The 17,410-nt window shown below is 41.8% G+C and overlaps 1 protein-coding gene across 1 annotated transcript in view; it reads left to right on the top strand.

Annotated features, from left to right (window-relative positions):
- The window catches only part of NIBAN1 (niban apoptosis regulator 1), a 393,109-nt gene that overhangs the window by 294,246 nt on the left and 81,453 nt on the right, over positions 1-17,410 (top strand). The window contains exon 6 of the mRNA XM_086957112.1: positions 5,672-5,787. Within this exon, the coding sequence (XP_086813238.1) occupies positions 5,672-5,787 (116 nt within the window). The remainder of the gene's footprint in view (positions 1-5,671; positions 5,788-17,410) is intronic.

Genomic DNA, 17,410 nt, shown 5'->3' with positions numbered 1-17,410 from the left:
GATATTCATAGCCCTCTAATATACGCCCGTAATGTATCACAGATCGTATGTAGAATGCGTTATTCATAGTCCACCTGTACCTCTCCAAAATAACTGCATTTCCTTTTGCAACGCACTTGGATAATTCGTTGTCTTTTTCTTCTTTTGTAATTTTACTTGGATTCATCATATGGCGTGTTATTGCTATTTACTTTTACTGTGATTTAATTTTGTATCATTCTTTCTGAAAAATCAATAAAAACGATTTGAAATAAAAAAAAATGTCCACTTGCATAAATTAAGCACTGCTGCAATCCTTAGTCTCTTTTACTCTGTGACTGTTTCAGTATACTAAAATGTTGATTGATTTTGCACCTCCAAAACAAAACGGAAAAGTAAAACCGTGAGTGAATCGAGGAGGGAGCTGTGTTGCCAAGCATGAAACACTAAAAATAATGAAAGAAGCGCATATTCCTCAAGTCTGCCCCGTATTACGAATCATTCACCAATCATTCAGTTGTTATTTGATCAATTTATGGGGTGCATGGTGCTTGCATTATTTTACATGGAGCTCAATTTTCAGAGCAAAACTGTATTGTTTGTGACAGTATTAGAGTGTCAAATAGGCAGTGTATTTTTTACTCGTTAACTTTCCTGTCTTAAACAAGGCTTTTAGCATTTTAACCAATTTCTTTAGCCAATTGTGATTTTAAAAGTAGGCCTCCTTTGGCAGAGTTGGGCTACGGTTGCACCTTTCATCCACTGTGGGACCAGGGTTTAAGCCCCACTATTTATAAATTTCACCAGTGGTGACTACTACTGAAAAGTACAAGTGGGGGAGGAGGGGATATGGGTGTGGGGGGTTATTAAAATTAATAAAAATGTCATACCTGGCTGCTGGTCACCGCCTCCGTTGAGCTCTCTGCCTCTTCAGTTCCTACAGGAAGCACATACAGACTCCGCTAAGCCAATCACAACACTGATGTCACCAAGATAGCAGCGTCGTGGTTGGTCCCAGATAGGGACTATGAGCCTGTGCATGTTCTCCACAAATGGCTGTACAATACAGCCCGAGGAGAATATGTTAAGTACACATGACTGTTTGGCTGGCTCAAGATGGCCGCCCACACCGTCATGCTCTAAGTGCCCCAACCACTACTCCCCTGCTGGCTGTGACTACAGCCCAACCTTGCCCTGCCTCACAAACCTTCCTATGTATGGAAACCTAAAATTATAATAGCGTTACTTTATCATTTTATTTTTCCTTTTTCCACTGCTCAGAGTAGTTTTATATAGCGTGAACTCGACCCGAGGGCATTAAAGCATTTTACATGAGAAGCAGAAGTTTTATGTGAAAGCATACTTTTTTTTGCTTTCGTGATCCGGGGAGATTTAAGTGATTTGCCTAGAATCACAGGATGTTGAGCCCTATGCTGGGATTGCACTTCCCAGTGCCATAAAAACAGAAAAGTATGCTTTCATGTAGAACTTGTGCTTCTCATGTAAAGCGCTTTAATGCCCTCCTGCCAGGTTTGCGCTATATATAGCTGCAACAAAGTATCAATTGTGCCCTAAACACACAAGCCAAACTTGGCCGAAGGGCGTAAGGCACTTTGACAGATAATAGCAAGTGTATTCCAGCGCTGCAACTTTACACTCTGACTGACAGGGTGACAGTTCCAATGTCGGGCGCTCTATCCGTTAGGCCACATCTCCTTATTTCGGTTGCGCTGTCAGTGTGTAAGGCTGCAGCAGCAACCTAGCGCTGGAACACACTCGCCCATAACTGTCGGTTCGCCTCACAGATGTGCTCCATCTGAAAACGTCATATTGAGCAGCACCTGCGCTGAACGTACCCATACCGCAGAGCCTGACCCCAGCATGCCACTAGGAGTACAATTTAAAGCACTGCATGCCAACATTTGAAAGAGGAAAGTGGGAGATTAAAAAAATATATATATTGTGAGAATGTATTTTCCCCTCTTAAATTCTGCTGAGACAGAGGCAATTTCTTGCAGGCGACAGCCGAAATAAAGCTATTTTTGGTTAAAAAAATCGGGAGTCTCTTCCCTGAATCGGGTCTATTTGCATGTATTCATTTTCCTTAATGATGAAAGACTCCATGTCCATTCCGCTCTGGTACTGGAAATTAACCCTGGGCATAGATTGCAAAGTGCGCTATGCGAGCTACGCGAACTGCGTAGTGCACTGTGCAAAATGCTGTTCGCACTGATTGCACAGTGCCGGATGCTTGTCCCCACTGTGCAATCAGTGCAAACTGCATCTTGCACAGTGCAAGAGGTCATTATCTGCCGCTCGAGTAGATTTCTACTCGAGCAGTAGCTTTCTCAACGTGGATTGGTAGTTTCTCATCGCGAGCGGTCCCGAGCCTAAGCGACCACTCGCAATGAGAAACCTGACCTCCCCGCGTTGAGAAGGTCACCGGGAGGTTTATTTTCCACGCTCGTGTTCGGCAACTTGATGTTGCTGATCGTGAATGAGGAAAAAGTCTCGGCGGGATGTCATTTTGCTTGCTCGCGGTCGCCAACTTGACGTTAAGGACCGCGAGCAAGCAAAAAATGACCTCTGCACTATGCTACGCTACGCTAAGCGTGTTTGCACTGTGCTATGTGCAATTCACGTAGTGCGAAGAAAGCGACAACTTCGCAAACTACTTGAGTGTAGTGTAGTGCTTTGCCCAGGCTTACTGGAAATTAGATTTATATTGTTTCGACAGCAGAAGGTACACTGTAATCCATATAGATGCTCCATTCTGAGTTTTTAAGACCATAATCTGCCTGTTTAGGAAAATGTTGAGAATGAGAACCACTAAAAGCATAAAATGTACTATTTTTAATTCTGAAGTGGCACTTTTAAGGTGAGATATATGCAGAGATTTTGAGAGGGTTACTTCGGATTTAGAAGTAAAAACAAACACAAAATGAACAGTGATGGAATGGGGCGCTGATGGAAGCTGGTTGTCGATGTGTGCCACAAAGTAGATAAACATACTGTAAGGCTCACCACTGTAGAACCTTCTGTTTCTCCGAAGATAGGCCTGTGTCCTATGAAGAAATCTGGGAAAAAATTCAAACTGAATGCATTTTGCTGTAACCTTCATCTCTCCAAATGTTCATTCTTTAAGAATAAGATAAAAATTCAATGCAGCCTTCGGATCTTTCGACCATCTGAACAAAATGTGTAAAATGCAAAATCCCAGAATTCTATGTGATGCACATTTGATTTTGGGGTGGAGGTGTTGACCGTGCTGTTAACACCATGGTTACGGCTTGACTTCTATGAAAGTCCTTTAAAGAGCAAACATTTCTCTCATTACCTCCTCAGTGTAAGAAAAGGCCGCTTCTAACGAGTCTTAGATTCCTATAAGGAGACCATTTCTAGGGAGACATACCTTTAGTAAAAAAGATGCCACTTGTAGTGAGTCATCCCTTTACTATATGAAGTCTACTACCAGTGGGTCTTCCAGTGAGTCTTCCCTTTAATAAGAAGAGTCCACTACCAGAAAGGCTTTCCATTGCTATTAATATGCCACTTCTAGTAAGCCATCTCTTCACTAGTAAGAGGCCGCTTTTAGTAAGCCATTCTTTTTCTAAGGAGAAGTCATTACATGTGAATCATCCTTTAATAACCAAGAGTCCACTTCTATTGTGTCTGCCCTTTACTAATAAGAGGTTTCTTCTGGTGAATCCTCCTTTTACTAAAAAAGAGGCCACTTTTACTCTGTCTTCCGTTTACTTGGAAGAGACCACTCCTAGTGAGTCATTCCTTTTGTATAAAGTAGCCACTTCTGGTGAATAATACCTTTACCAAGAGATCTCTGCTAACAAGTTATTGTTTTGTAAGGAAAAGGCCATCTCTAGTGAGACATCCCTTTTCCATGAAGATTCCACAAGGTCACTTCTAGTGAATCATTCCTATACGAAGAAGAGGCCACTTCTAGTGAGTCATTTCTTTTGTATAAAGAAGCCACTTCTTTTCTAGCAAGCCATCATTTTGTAATGGAAGTCACCTCTAATGAGACCTCTCTTATCTATGAAGAGGCCACAAGACCTCATCTAGTGAGCCATTCCTTTCCTAAGTAGAATCCCCTTCTAGTCAATGACACTTTTAATAATAGGAGTAACTTTTAGCAAGCCATCGTTTTATTTGAAGATGTCACTTCTACCAAGACATCCTTTTCATCAAAAGAGGCCCCATTCAGCACCAGTTTTACTAGCATTAGGGATATCGTTTTCCTAATGGCGGTTACCTCCGAATCACAATAAGGAAATCAGTATTCTTAATGTGCAAAACCTTTTATATCTAAATAGGTTTTCCTAATAGGTCACAAATTGACTTACCTCATGAATATTAATGATGTAGGTCGCAATTTGCGACATTATGAATCGGCGCCATCACAGAGATGGTTTCATTCTTTGGTTGGCAGACTACCACATATGTGATTTCTTTTTAATGAACCTTCTTAACTTATTATCCTTTTCTGAGACCCACTTCATCGCAGCAATATACAGTATCCATAAGGAGACATAAAGGGCACTCTTAAAAATACCTACATAAAACAAGCATTGGCAAAACCAGTAGCTCCCATCTTTATAATGCAAGTGGCAAGCTGTTGACTTTCCTAATGTTTGCCTGTAAAGTGTGTTTTCTATAAAAAAGTAAAATAAAAAGGGTTGAAAATCGGAGGAAAAGCAAACACATATTTTATGGTATCTCAAAACTGTAGTTTAAATGTAATGTTTTCAGTCCAAATAATTGGCATGGTTTATTTTATATATAACATACTCTGCACATGAGTGAGAGTGCTACACAATCTGTAGATTTAAACAAAAAAATATGTTCTGGCTGTAATGGATCAAAAATTGATATGTAGCAACATGCTCTAACCCAGTGACTATATTTGCTAACCCATTGAAGGCCCTTCGCAAAGGTACATTGGTTATCTTTCAATGCTTATTGCTGTATTTGAGTGCTAAACTGCTACTAATAAGGTGACATCTTTGCAGTCAGTGTAAGCATGTGTACAAAATAATGAAGTAATTCTATCACAAAATGTGCTGTACTACACCTCGTAATTTGCCTTTTATTGTCATATAATTTAGTCAATGATTGCTCATAATTTGGCCTTCCCATGCCGCATAGTTCCAGTGGCCCTGGCCATAGGTTGAGAAGCTACGGCTTAAACATTTTAACACTTCATTTTCCCACCTACCCTGGTCTCTGCTAAAGCTACTAACATCTTGAAAAAGTCTCTTTAATTGTTGCCATCTGTGCTCTTCGAATATTTTGATTAGTAAGTAGATGAGGAAACACTGTAACAGCTGTAATAATCTCAAATTCACAGAGATACAGATACATGTTTTACATTTCAGCTGTTTTACTTAAATATGCAAAAATCAATTTCTTTGTAGGGATTAAAACGTGTGTTTCATTGCTCCCAATTTTGGAAAGTAATTCCATGATACACAGGTAGCTAGCATGGTAATTCAGATGTGGCTGCTGAAAATGAATCTTGGTTCCCTGGTTTCACTGTCAACCGCTGAGCCACTAGAGCACACCCGGTCACCACTGCAGCAGTTTTAGTTTCATGTCTTCTGGCACAACCCCTGTTGCAGCTGGCTGGATAAAACTTTTCCTCCTTCTTTTTTAAGAGGTGTTTCTTTTTTTTTAGACTTTCTCAAGCAGGCGTCGATAGACGCCCAGGCCTTCTCCGAAGCTCTGCAGTTCTTCCGCCAGGAGAAAAGCCAGTATGGATCTTGGGAGATGATCACCGGCAGTCAAACTCAGGTGAGTGAACCTGAGCTGAAAATTGTAAAGAAATAAGTAAAAATGGAGATTGAATTGTAAATGTTCTGATGTGCCGGGTGAAGCTCCTGGTTTCTGACCCAATAATTGAACAATTTTCGTACATTTTGTCCTTTCAGTACTTGTATTCTGGCCTGTTGTGGTTGCGGGGGGGGGGAGGGGAGGGGGGGGGTTTGGGGGGTATGCGAATGTTATGTTATCGGATTGGTAGAGCAAATGTTATGTTATCGGATTGGTAGAGCGAATGGCTGCCCCAGCAACGGGGCGTCCCAGCACTGGATCCACAGAAAAGACAGAAAGGCGGGACAAAGACAAAGGGAGTAATCAAGGGAAGAGCCACATCTTGACTGCCTTCCTGAACACCCTATAGTGTTGTAGGTTCCTGATGGTTCTCGGGAGAGCATTTCAAAGAGATGCAGCCAGAGCCCGAAAGAACACCCGCCCGCCCGGGGTCTCTTCTGACACGGGGGTGCACACCAGTAGTTGTTGTGATGAGCGGAGCACATGTTCCGGTATATAGGGAGTGAGAAGAATGGTTAGAATGGAAGAGGCCTGAGCATGAAAAATTCCATAGGCGCTGCACAGAGATTTGATTTTAATTCTTTTTTCCACCAGGAGCCAATGTAATTTATGTATGTATTTGGACGTATACTATATTTTCAGGGGTGTTGTCATGAATCCCACAGTAGGTGTGTTAGCACTGGAACCCAGGACTGTAATGGCCCACTGAACCCCTATTAAGGCAAACGTTGCCAGTGATGAGAGAAATACAACATAGTCATGATGATGTTCAACAGCAAAAAGTGATCAGTCGTTGTTGAGGGAGGGAGGAAGATTGGACAGCACATCCACAAAGAAAAGGGCTCACATGGCAAGCAATCTTCAGAATAAATTACTAATTGATGGATAGCACCAGGAACAAAATTAACATCTTGGTGGCATAAAGTACACCATAGTGCTTCATTTTTTTGGGACCAAGAGTTAGTCTTTCAAATGTTTGGTCTTTAGCCTAAGTTCATAACAAACCCCTGACAAAACCAATTGTACCACAAGGCACATGATTTATCGCAACATTTTAAATGATTGCCCAAGCCTTAGTATGTCCCAGATTTACCTGACCTTTCACAAGAACTGTTGGCCTCTCCAATGGCTTCGACGGATGGTGCTTAGACTGACCCTTGGGCAGACAGGTTGTCCAGAGCGCTTGTATTATGCATAGCCCCAGGTCCATGGATGTGAACACAACTGGGACAGCAGCAACTTTCTTCTCATCCAATCTTGACTGTACAAAATGTCAGCATGTGAAGGCTAAAGGTGGCTGAAGCGGTTTGTAGTCAAAAGTCTTGACCCAGGTCCACTTCTGTGGTTCCTGTACTGAAGTCTGCTAGACTCTGTAAAGACTTTGACTACCACAACCAGGAACTGAGAGGTTATTGGGAATTTGGGACTTACTGTGAACATTTACTCCTTTGACCCTTCCTAGGGGAATTGTCAAGCGGTACTGTAAGCCCAGACACTGCAGCGATTCAGCTTTTGCTTGTCTTTTTTTATACAAAGAAGCGGCAGATGCTGGAATTTGAAAATTTTACACTGTCTGCAATATATTGAAGTAGAGTGTCTTCTGGACAGACTGTTCCTTGTACACAATACACCCAAAGGAGCTGTTAGAAAGAACGAAGAACAAGGGCAATGATGCCTGTTTACTCGGGTGGAGATGACCTGCCTGTATCACGTAATGAACATTTTGACAGCAGCAATGTTAAGTTATTCAAGCCAAGGTAGCAGCCATCTGTAGCGGCTGGTGACCCTTAAAACATTTGGGCGAAATCCTTGGTTCGAAAGCCAATGAGCTTCTTCTTGAAGGATTCTCTCACACTTTCTTGCACTAAGGGCCTCATTTACAAAGATTTGGTGTAGGGCAGCACCACAAGTCTTTTTACTGTACTGCCCTACGCCAAATTGAAACGGGCAGGCATGCACTGTATCTACGAGATATGGTCCATTCCTGTCCTTTCAGCTAGCGCCAGTGCATAATTTGGTGCCTAGTGCAAATACAGGCACCCTTTTTCTGCGTTGTTGGCAGGATTGTTTGTGTGTTCCAGAGTGTGAACAGTCCTTTAGAAGAGATCAGCCTTTTTTCTCTGTTCCTGATCACTGTCAATGTGGCTGTTGATAGGAGCAGAATACTCGCACCTCTTTGTGCCTCTGTTGTGGGTGCTCCAACTTGGAGACAACCCTGCTGTAAGGAGCATCACTCTAGACAAAGGCTGAGTTTGGAGGGCAGCCTGAGGACATGTGAAAGGGAACTGACCCAAACAGATTCTGAAAGTAGAGACATAGAATACGCATCCCCTGTCTGCTGTACATGTAGGAGAGTGGGAGCTGCTGACCTATTTGTTTTTCCAGGCCTAAGTTTTCTTTGCCCAAGCAAGTGCTCCACAGAATACCCAGAGGACTCCTATTGAACTGGAGGAAGTGTCTGGCTCTACATTACTTTCTCATAGCTGATAAGTGATGCAGATAAAATAATACTATTCAGTGTAGAGGATTCAGTGGGCATTCTTTATAACTTAATTTCCCCAGAGAATAATAATGTTTTTTAGGTAGAGGATTTTAAGGACTACCAGGCAAGATAATGCCTATTAATTTACTCCCAATACATAGGGAAAAGAAGCAAACATTATTTTAAGTAAGAAAAAATGAATTTCTTAATTACATATTACTTAGCAAGGCTAATTTTCGTCGCATGTACTCCTATAGTAAATGGTTACTAGGCATACACAAAATTGGGCTAAAAGCCAATCTGGTTGTCCCAGGTGTTTCTCCCTGGCCCGTGGGGACAGTTGCATTTGTTTTGGGCTTGTGCATCCCTACATGAAGTGTGGCAAAAAGTTTATTTTACAATATTCCAGTTAACTCACACTAACTTGAATCCCAATGTGGCATTATCACTATTTGGTTACAACTGAGCAACACTTTCAGTCTGATGTAAAGACACATCAAGTTTTCGTAGCCATGGTATTGAGATTAGTCGTAAGAGAACACTGGAAACATACTGAACCCTCCACATTCGGAGATTGGGCAAGCAAAATGACTAAACTGTGCAACAGTGAAACAATATATGCTGAAAGGATTTGTGCAAAAAAAAGAATGTCCTCAAACATGGGACTTTTGAGTTATGATGTCTGGAATATAAACTGTGTATCATCAACCCTTATTAGTGATTTTTAGTCATTGTGTTCTGAGTTATATTTGTATGTCTCTAATTTTAACTGTTAAAATGCCTGAAATTTAAATCTGGTATGCCATCCCAATAGACAGACAGACCCCAGTGCCGTGGGACTTCAACAGAGGTTCTTGAGAGCATGCCTGGCCTGCTTCTGGCTAGGAGTCTGGCACAATCGCTGAAGTGGCAGGTCCGCAGCACTGCTAAAGAGTGTCTGAGCAGATCACTTCATCTAGACCAGCTGTCACAGTCTGTGGCATTTGCCCAAGTGTTCCCGAAATTGATTCGCCCATCGCAGCTTGTGTCACTTGCCCCAAGTATGCACAAGCAGTCTGCATGGCTGGAGATTAATGCCAAAGCCATGGTGCTGCATCAGTATGCCCAAATTGATTTTTTAATGGCTAGCCCAAGGCACTTGCCCAACATGTTCCAGAGTGGCTGCTGCCACTGTAAGAGAATCTGCTGCCTTGAGGCACGTGACCACTGTATGCCCAAATGTGGATCTGGCCATGGTGCTGACCGGAACTGCACCCTATCAGACCACATCACTGAACTTTGAAGCAGCTCACTCACTGTCTTCATTCGGGCTAAATAAGTATCACATTGCAGCCTTGACCCTGGTAAGACTGACAAGCTGACCTGTCCGCTCACCAAGTCGTCCTTGTGGAGGAGGCCTTTTCCACACTATGGGCATGTGCAAGGTCCATTGACCAAGGAAAGCTACGCTCCTGCTGCTCCCTCTAGACTTTGCCATGCCGAACCGCATTTGCTCCCAAGATGGAAGCAATGGGCTAAAGAATCTGTCGATGGTGTATCTTCCTCTCTGGAGTGGGACTAGACTCGAATTGTGGTAAGACAGTTTGAGGCCTACAACTGGTTCATATAGTGAGCTAGCAAGACTGAGTGCCCAATGCTTCCTAAAAGGAGGAGATCCACATGAGCATGCCCTAACACTAAAAGAGTCGGAGAGGAAGCAGAGGGGGCATCCTCACCAGAGGATAATGTCCCTGCATCAAAGAGTTTGAGTACTTGAACTTTTATAGTGTGTAATTTTGAGTTTTATAGTGTATTAAGCACTTCTCTTTTACAGAGACCAGCACTGGGCTGGATAATTATGCTGTTGGGTGTCTGCTGAGAGAGCTTGTTTTACCCCCACCCTAGCCTCCCTTGGAAGTCTGTGACTGCTCACCATCACTGCCACTGAGTCAAGTGTTGATTCGGGTGTTGTTGGCCTGGTACGTCAGAGCCATAATATGACGGACCCCAGAACATCGGAAGCAAGCGACCGCAGCCCCCACGTCTGTGTCCCACTAGTCCCTGCTTGCTTCTTGGCTCCCTGAACTGAGTCACAATACTAGGCTTGATACCCAGTCATTCCAAGTTTTTTCTCTTAAGTGACTTTAATGTTTCTTGAGACCAAGAAGAAGGGAGCCTCAGTGTCTGTCCAGGAGGGCATGTTGTTTGCGCAAAAAGGTAAGTTTTTTTTAATCGCGCCCAATTTGAAACTGTGGCATTTATCACTAATCAGAGTTTAAGGGTTTGTAGTGAGGGCTAAATCTTTGTAATAGTTCATGGCATTTTCTTTAAAGCCAAGAAGGAAAAGTAAACCTGATAGGTTGTTGCCTACATCCTGGAGTCTGGTCTGGTAGGGTGATCCTTGAGGTTTGTGTTTGCAAGCAATCCTTCGGTTCTTGTATTCTTACACTTCTCATGCTTGTAAACAGCCTTCCAAGCTTACCCTGCTTGAATATTCCATTCTGCACTTAATTTGTATGTCCCATCCTGAGCTTTTCTTGCTCATATATTACATTCCAAGGTTGTCCATACCATTCCTTTATTGTCTCATGCTTCTATACACCAGTTCAGGATCTGCTACACCATATGATGCTTTTATTGACTTAAATTAGAATAGTGATTCGAGAAAAATATTTCCCACTTTTGTGATTGCTGTATTTTGTTGACCTATCTGTGTTTTTGTCTGCATGGGAGACATTGCATTCTGAGGCATATTTTATTATTTTGCGGTTCTTTGCATATTCAGTGATATGTAAGCCATCTGTCCATAATGCGCTCATGATGTTGTACGTTTTAAGGTTCCATGTGGTATACGTATTCTGAGACTGAGCCAACAAAATTCAAAATTGGTCCAAGAAAAATCAATTACTCCACTTTGTCATGGGAACAAACTGAAATTCTATCTCGACTCCTGTCACACTCTTTGTGGAGCTTTCAAAAACTTGAATCATGAAACAGCACACATACTTATCACTGTAAGAAGGAATGAACCTGGTGTTGATCAGAGATTGGAGCAACTTGCCTAAAATCACACATGGTGTTAGTAAGCCATTGCTACTCAGTACATGGAAAATGCTTAAAATGATGACTGCTGGCTCCACACTTGGAGCAGAAATCACAAAGCCACGTCTCTAGCCCCAGGTTGAGAATCATCTATCATAGGCCTGTTACCAGTCCTGATATTTTAGGACAGAATTGCTGCACCCTTATACATGATACATACACACAAAATTGATGTAGCACTTTATACAGAAATAGAGGACCTAATTTAGAATTTGGCAGGCATGGTAGTTACTAACAAACGTGCCGGCTATCCCATCCACTGCATTAAAAGTGCATTATAAAGCTCAGTACAAACATTTGTCAAAAATATAAAGTAGCATCAAAACACAGAAAACCCTTTTTATAAAGGAGTGTAATGCTACTAATTCATAAAATAAAAAAATGTGCTATTACACCACTGTCTGCTGCATGCATTACATGGGTCTAGCTGGCTCCAATATACTGTAATTTGTTTGACAGGCTCCGTATTACACAACATAGCCTCAATGCGCCCCTGGGTATATAAAATCCACTTGCCAAGTTGGGACATAAATCCGATATTACAAAATCTAATGGTGCAATTTATTACATGTGTCTATATCAAGTACCAACACATAGTGTACGTTTCTGCAAGCTGTATATTACTCATTACTGTTCTAATGTACACGAAGCAGGGAAAGGGAGCAGTAACACAGGTTGTCAATAGGCGTTCCTTGGGTCCCCTTTTTGACACATAAGGTATTGCACCCTACTTTACCAATATAACAGTGGCAGCAAAGATGTGGTAGCTGATGCAAGCAACTACAAAGGATAGTTTTTGTGAGTTGTTTTTTTAAACTATATTCTTTTAATGGAATGTATCCACGTCATTGCACTCCCTACCACGTTTCCTGTCCTCTAGTCGGCAAAGGGAGATTAAATGAGGACACTGCAGTGCAAATGAAGTGTAATTAAACAAACGAAAAAACAAGCAGTGGCCTCGGAGAGATGGTGCGAGCAGTGTTGTAGGAGGGGTGAGGGGCAGGCATGGGGAGATTAAGAGATGAGAAGCGGACCGAAGTTCCATGCACAAGAAAAACAGAACACTTTAACTAGCAGAGGCAGGCCAACCAAACAAAAAAAGAGTGCTCTCAAAGAAATAGTAACATGAAGAGTAAGAACACATGTAATAGGGGAAGTCTTCATGGAAGGGTACAAAATTCCAAAAAGGGGGACTAATGAGTGTATTTATTAATGAAAAGCCAGCATTTTTAAAGGACAGTTAGAGTAACCAATGAAAAAGATTGGCGTTTTGAAGCCCATATCCTAGATAGAGCATATCTTGGAGAGCAAGCGCATGTGCTGCTTAGGCTAGACCTAAAAAGGTTTTGGTGGTTTGGAATGCTTTACATACGTAGTAGATAAAAACCATAGCTGTAAATAATATCAGTAGCATGTCTCCAGAACGTTGCATGATTTGTCACTCAATTATCAGCTTTAAAATAAATGTTGTAAATCCAATAATTTTTCTCCAAAATCTCAGCATATGAGCTCTGAAAAAAACACATTTTAGATGAGAATACAAACTTTTCTATTTCAGTATACATATATTCATTCAACCAATCAAAAGCTTCTAATTTAGTAGTCTGGGCTGCACACAGGAGCGCTCCTTACAGATAGCTGGAACACTACCAGTAGCACACAAGCTACTCATTGGAGAAGCCCGCTCTAACATAGCATGTAGTGTGGTAGGTTGTGATATGAATTAAAGTTCCAATGGTGTGATCTAATTGTGTCATTCAGTGCAAATCACTATATGAAAGTGCCTCGGTTTCTACATTTACCAGGGGGTTTGTAAATATATTACGTACTGGAGGTAGTTATAGTTAGGACCTAGTTTCCATAGGAAATCCGCAACATTCTATTTGGAAATACTTTGGCGCCGGTCGACGAATCTTCGCGAAATTCTCCAAGAAGATGGAGCCCTCTGCTCTGCTCCAATCCTGAAAGGGGGTGATTCGTCAAGCGGGGGCAGAGAAAAAAGGGGGGTCCCAAAACGTGTTTTCCCCATGCAATTTTCCATAGGGATCTTCAGACACGGCTACGGCCCGAACTACTGAATGTAATTACACCAAATTTGGCAAAAAGGTACAGTTTGGTTCGCAGATTACGCTTTTTGTTAAATGGTGTAAATCTGTTCAGTAGTTCCTGAGAAAATCAAAAGTGAAATCATAGATATATCTATAGACGAAGTACCGTAAGCGTACCCACCCGAGCACGAGCTTTATGCTAATTGTCTGTCAACACTCCAAACCAGGAAGTGTTAGCAGCCATCTTGTGTCTCGGTAGAACCGAGGCACAAGAAAGCAGTGAAAGAAACCACGCAAAACAAACAAATATTACAATTTCAATATTTTTAAACACATTTTTTTCAATTTATTTTAAAAATATGTAATGTAATTTAAAAAATAAAATATCTAAGAATAAATAGTTTAAAACAATGTAGTAAATCAGTATAAATATAGTATAACAATTAATACATTTAAAAATGATCATTTACAAAACCTTTGAAATTCACTGAAAAAAAACCATAGGTTTCAGCCATGTTATAGTTGGGAATTAGCATTTAAAAAAACCTTAGAAATTCACTGAAAAAAAACATAGGTGTAAGCCACGTTATAGTTAGGAATTAGCCTTTAAAAAACCTTAGAAATTCACTGCAAAAAAACATAGGTTTCACACATGTTATAGTTAGCTGGACATTTCACTCATACAAAACCATTGAAATTCCCACCTTATAGTTAGTTCAGCTAACTATAACTCGCGCGCCGGCAATGCACTGGTGATGACTTCGCATATTACATCACTGATGACATGGTCAGTGACATCACTCATGACATCACTGATGACATCTCAAATGAAATCACTGAGTCTATAATCTTCTCGCCCCTTAATTCTCTCTTTCTCACACTCTTTCTACTACTCTATCTTGAGTTCAGTTACCACTTCATACATAAAACACCTGTCCCTCTCAAGCTTACTTTCTTTCTATTCTTTACAACTCTGGCCATTATCTATTTACCATTCTACATAATTCCAAAATACCAATACACTACACACCACACCATTCCACCCGCACAGTTCCACAACTAACAAATCCAAATCAAGCTACATAATTCCACCTCAAACAGCATACATGTACTCCACTACAAACAATAAACAGAAGTAAAAAACAATAACATTTACAATGCCAATAGCTCTCACTTTATCACTTTAACAAATGCGCAACCAATTGCATTGCAGATGCTTGTTTACATTACTGCTGACAACTGTTCCTGATGCACTCAGGTGATCACTGTTATTAACACCTTGGCTGCTGTGGTTATTTTTCCCCTGTGCTGTAAAATTCTGGATGCCATATATTCATGACGAGCTCATCTCATCATCAGCACACGACCACCGTGGCTGATGACGAGCTGAGCTCGTCATCAGCATCGAAGGGGTTAATCTTACAAAATTTGGCCACTAATAAAATGAGTGCCCGGGATGATGTTCATTCAGCATTAATTAGCTCTTATTACAGAAAAGGTTGGAGGCCTCTGTGTTAAAAGTATTTGTATGGCTCACATTCAACCTCTTTTTGCAGCCTTCCAAACTTATTTCTGAGGATTTCATTGCAGACTGGAGTCTGTTCCAGTTGATGATGACGATGCCGGTATTATACCTGTGCCCCTTCATCAGTAGAGTGATTTTGTCAAGTTCATTGGTTTGTGGAAGCACCATCTTCAATTCCGGTTAATGGGACTGAAGGGTTTTAAAAAAATGCGTTTACATATTTAAGTCTCTAGATTGTGGGTACCGTCACAGGTCACTACTGATTTGCAGAATGTAAAGCTTATAAATTAAAACCTCTGCAAAAAGGCTGGAGTTAAGTACTTTGGTTCTGACAGTCAGCAGATACCTCTAAGAGAAGTTATTAATATTGAAAAAAATCTGTTTTCTCGTTCAGCAGCCACTCCATCTATTGTTCCTTCTTCAGATTTGTGTTGCTATTTCTTCCTATTTTGAGGATGGAAATGAACAAAAAATAATCATCAATATTTTAGTAATGGAAATACTCATTCCCTGTTTAGTTTAGGCTTCGTTGTTAATTCTGCCTCCACTCTTTTGCATTTCCACCCACAACTACTCGAGCATATTTAAAAAAACATATCTCTATGATGACGTTTGGCCCCCTAAAGATCCTTGCCCTGTGGTCGTTTACAGTATGGCACGTGACTCCATGGCACCACAGCTCCTCTTCCATTTTAACACTGCTCTTGAATTAAAGGCCGTGTCCAAGTGATGGGAGAAAGCACTGTTTGTCCCTTTATTAAAGAAACCTTTGGCTGACTCTTCACAGTTGAGGAACTATCAAGGTATTTCTCTTTTCCCTTCCATCTAAGAACTTGGAAAGATACCATAGCATTCTATATTCCTCCTGTATGGAGTGCAATGACACCCTTGATGCCTCAAAGGAGTTGACCATGCCCCCTACATGGCACTGTGGCTACCTTACTGGCTGTCACAACAGGCATCAAAATTCTGTTAAATAGGAGGGTGGAGGGAGATTGGGATTGGGATGGGGAGGGGTGAGGTAGGAGATAGGAGGTGAGCACTGCGCTCATTCTTTTAGACCTTAAAGCTGCTTTCAGAATTGTGTCCAGTGATCTACCCCACCCAGTAGGAGTTCATGATCATTCATTAAAGTAGATTTTCTCCTTCTTGACAAACTGTCCCTCAAGGCACTTCCATGAGCCCAACACTTTTCAAAATCTACTTGACCGCGCTAGCCAAACTAATCCGTGCTTATGCTTTCTCTCTAATGTCCTACGCGGAAGACACACATGTTGTCGTCTTATTTTCTGGCAAAGCCAAGATGTTAAAGAAGCTGTGCTACAGGGGAAGAAACAACACAAGAAGAGGTAGAAAAGCCATTGAAAAAGAAGCAAGCAAAATCGCCAAGCAATCATGAGCAGTGGGCTACCCCAAAGCCAATCTACGTGTTTGAGCCTTTCCAGTAAGGACCAGTGCGGGTGCTGCATTATCCAGTGTTGACACTGGCAAAAGGACAAATGAAGGGAAAATTGTGGCCTGTGGCACGGGATTTCTATCAATATCTAAAGATAGCATATCTTGGTACCTGAAACGCATCAGAGGACATTCAATGTCTTTAAAGTCAAATATAATGATTTTTGTGCCTAGCAAATACATAAATAAAGGAAAACATAAAGCAGAAAATTCAATGCCCCCACCAGAGACCACATTACATGTATATGGTGAAAACCAGGGCAGTGTGAAACATTACAAACATAAAATGTCCTTTGCCCACTGCTGGCGCAAACAATTCAAGAAGACTGGCCTGCTTTAGCTGATGTGCCAGATCATTTACCCTACAACACACCGCTTTGTGCAGTGCTTTACTGCATCGGCCTGCAGGGTTTCCTGACAGTCCCTGGCACCTGTATGAAACTTTCCCAAAGAACAGTGGCGTAGCGAAACTTGAGGCAGTCCCCTGCAAGGCACATAGAGCCCCCCCCCCCTCCTCCCCCCGTATTCAATCCGGAGCTCTCAGGTCAGGGCACTGTGCTGAGGGGGCCCATGGAGTTTAGGGCCTCCCCCCATCGCTGGGGCTTCGGGGGCCAATGTGACAAAGGACACCTTGGATAGCACACTAGTCATGACGCCTCATGTTTAGTGTACAATCAGTGTACCTACCGACAACCTATTTGCTGCTGAGCCCTCGTCTGTAATCCAGTAGGATGCAAAGACATTTCCTCAGTCTGTGGGACCACATTACCATGCAAAGGATGGAATTACCCCTAGAATTGTGTGGGTGCAAAACGTGTGCCAACGTGATCCATGTTCCAGAATGGGACATTTTGTATTACCAAGAGGTCCAGGGAATGAAGTGGGGGAAGGGGGGTTGCGAAAAATGGGTGCAAACATTGGAACTTTGTGTAATATGCCCCCATTTGCTCCTTAGTACAGCACAACCAGGGCGGGAGTGATGTTTTCATAGTT

This window comes from Lissotriton vulgaris, chromosome 1_1 (genome assembly GCF_964263255.1).
Source record: "Lissotriton vulgaris chromosome 1_1, aLisVul1.2, whole genome shotgun sequence".
Classification (NCBI taxonomy): domain Eukaryota; kingdom Metazoa; phylum Chordata; class Amphibia; order Caudata; family Salamandridae; genus Lissotriton; species Lissotriton vulgaris.
Note: the sequence above shows the minus strand (reverse complement) of the source record. Positions and strands in the feature narration are given on the sequence as shown.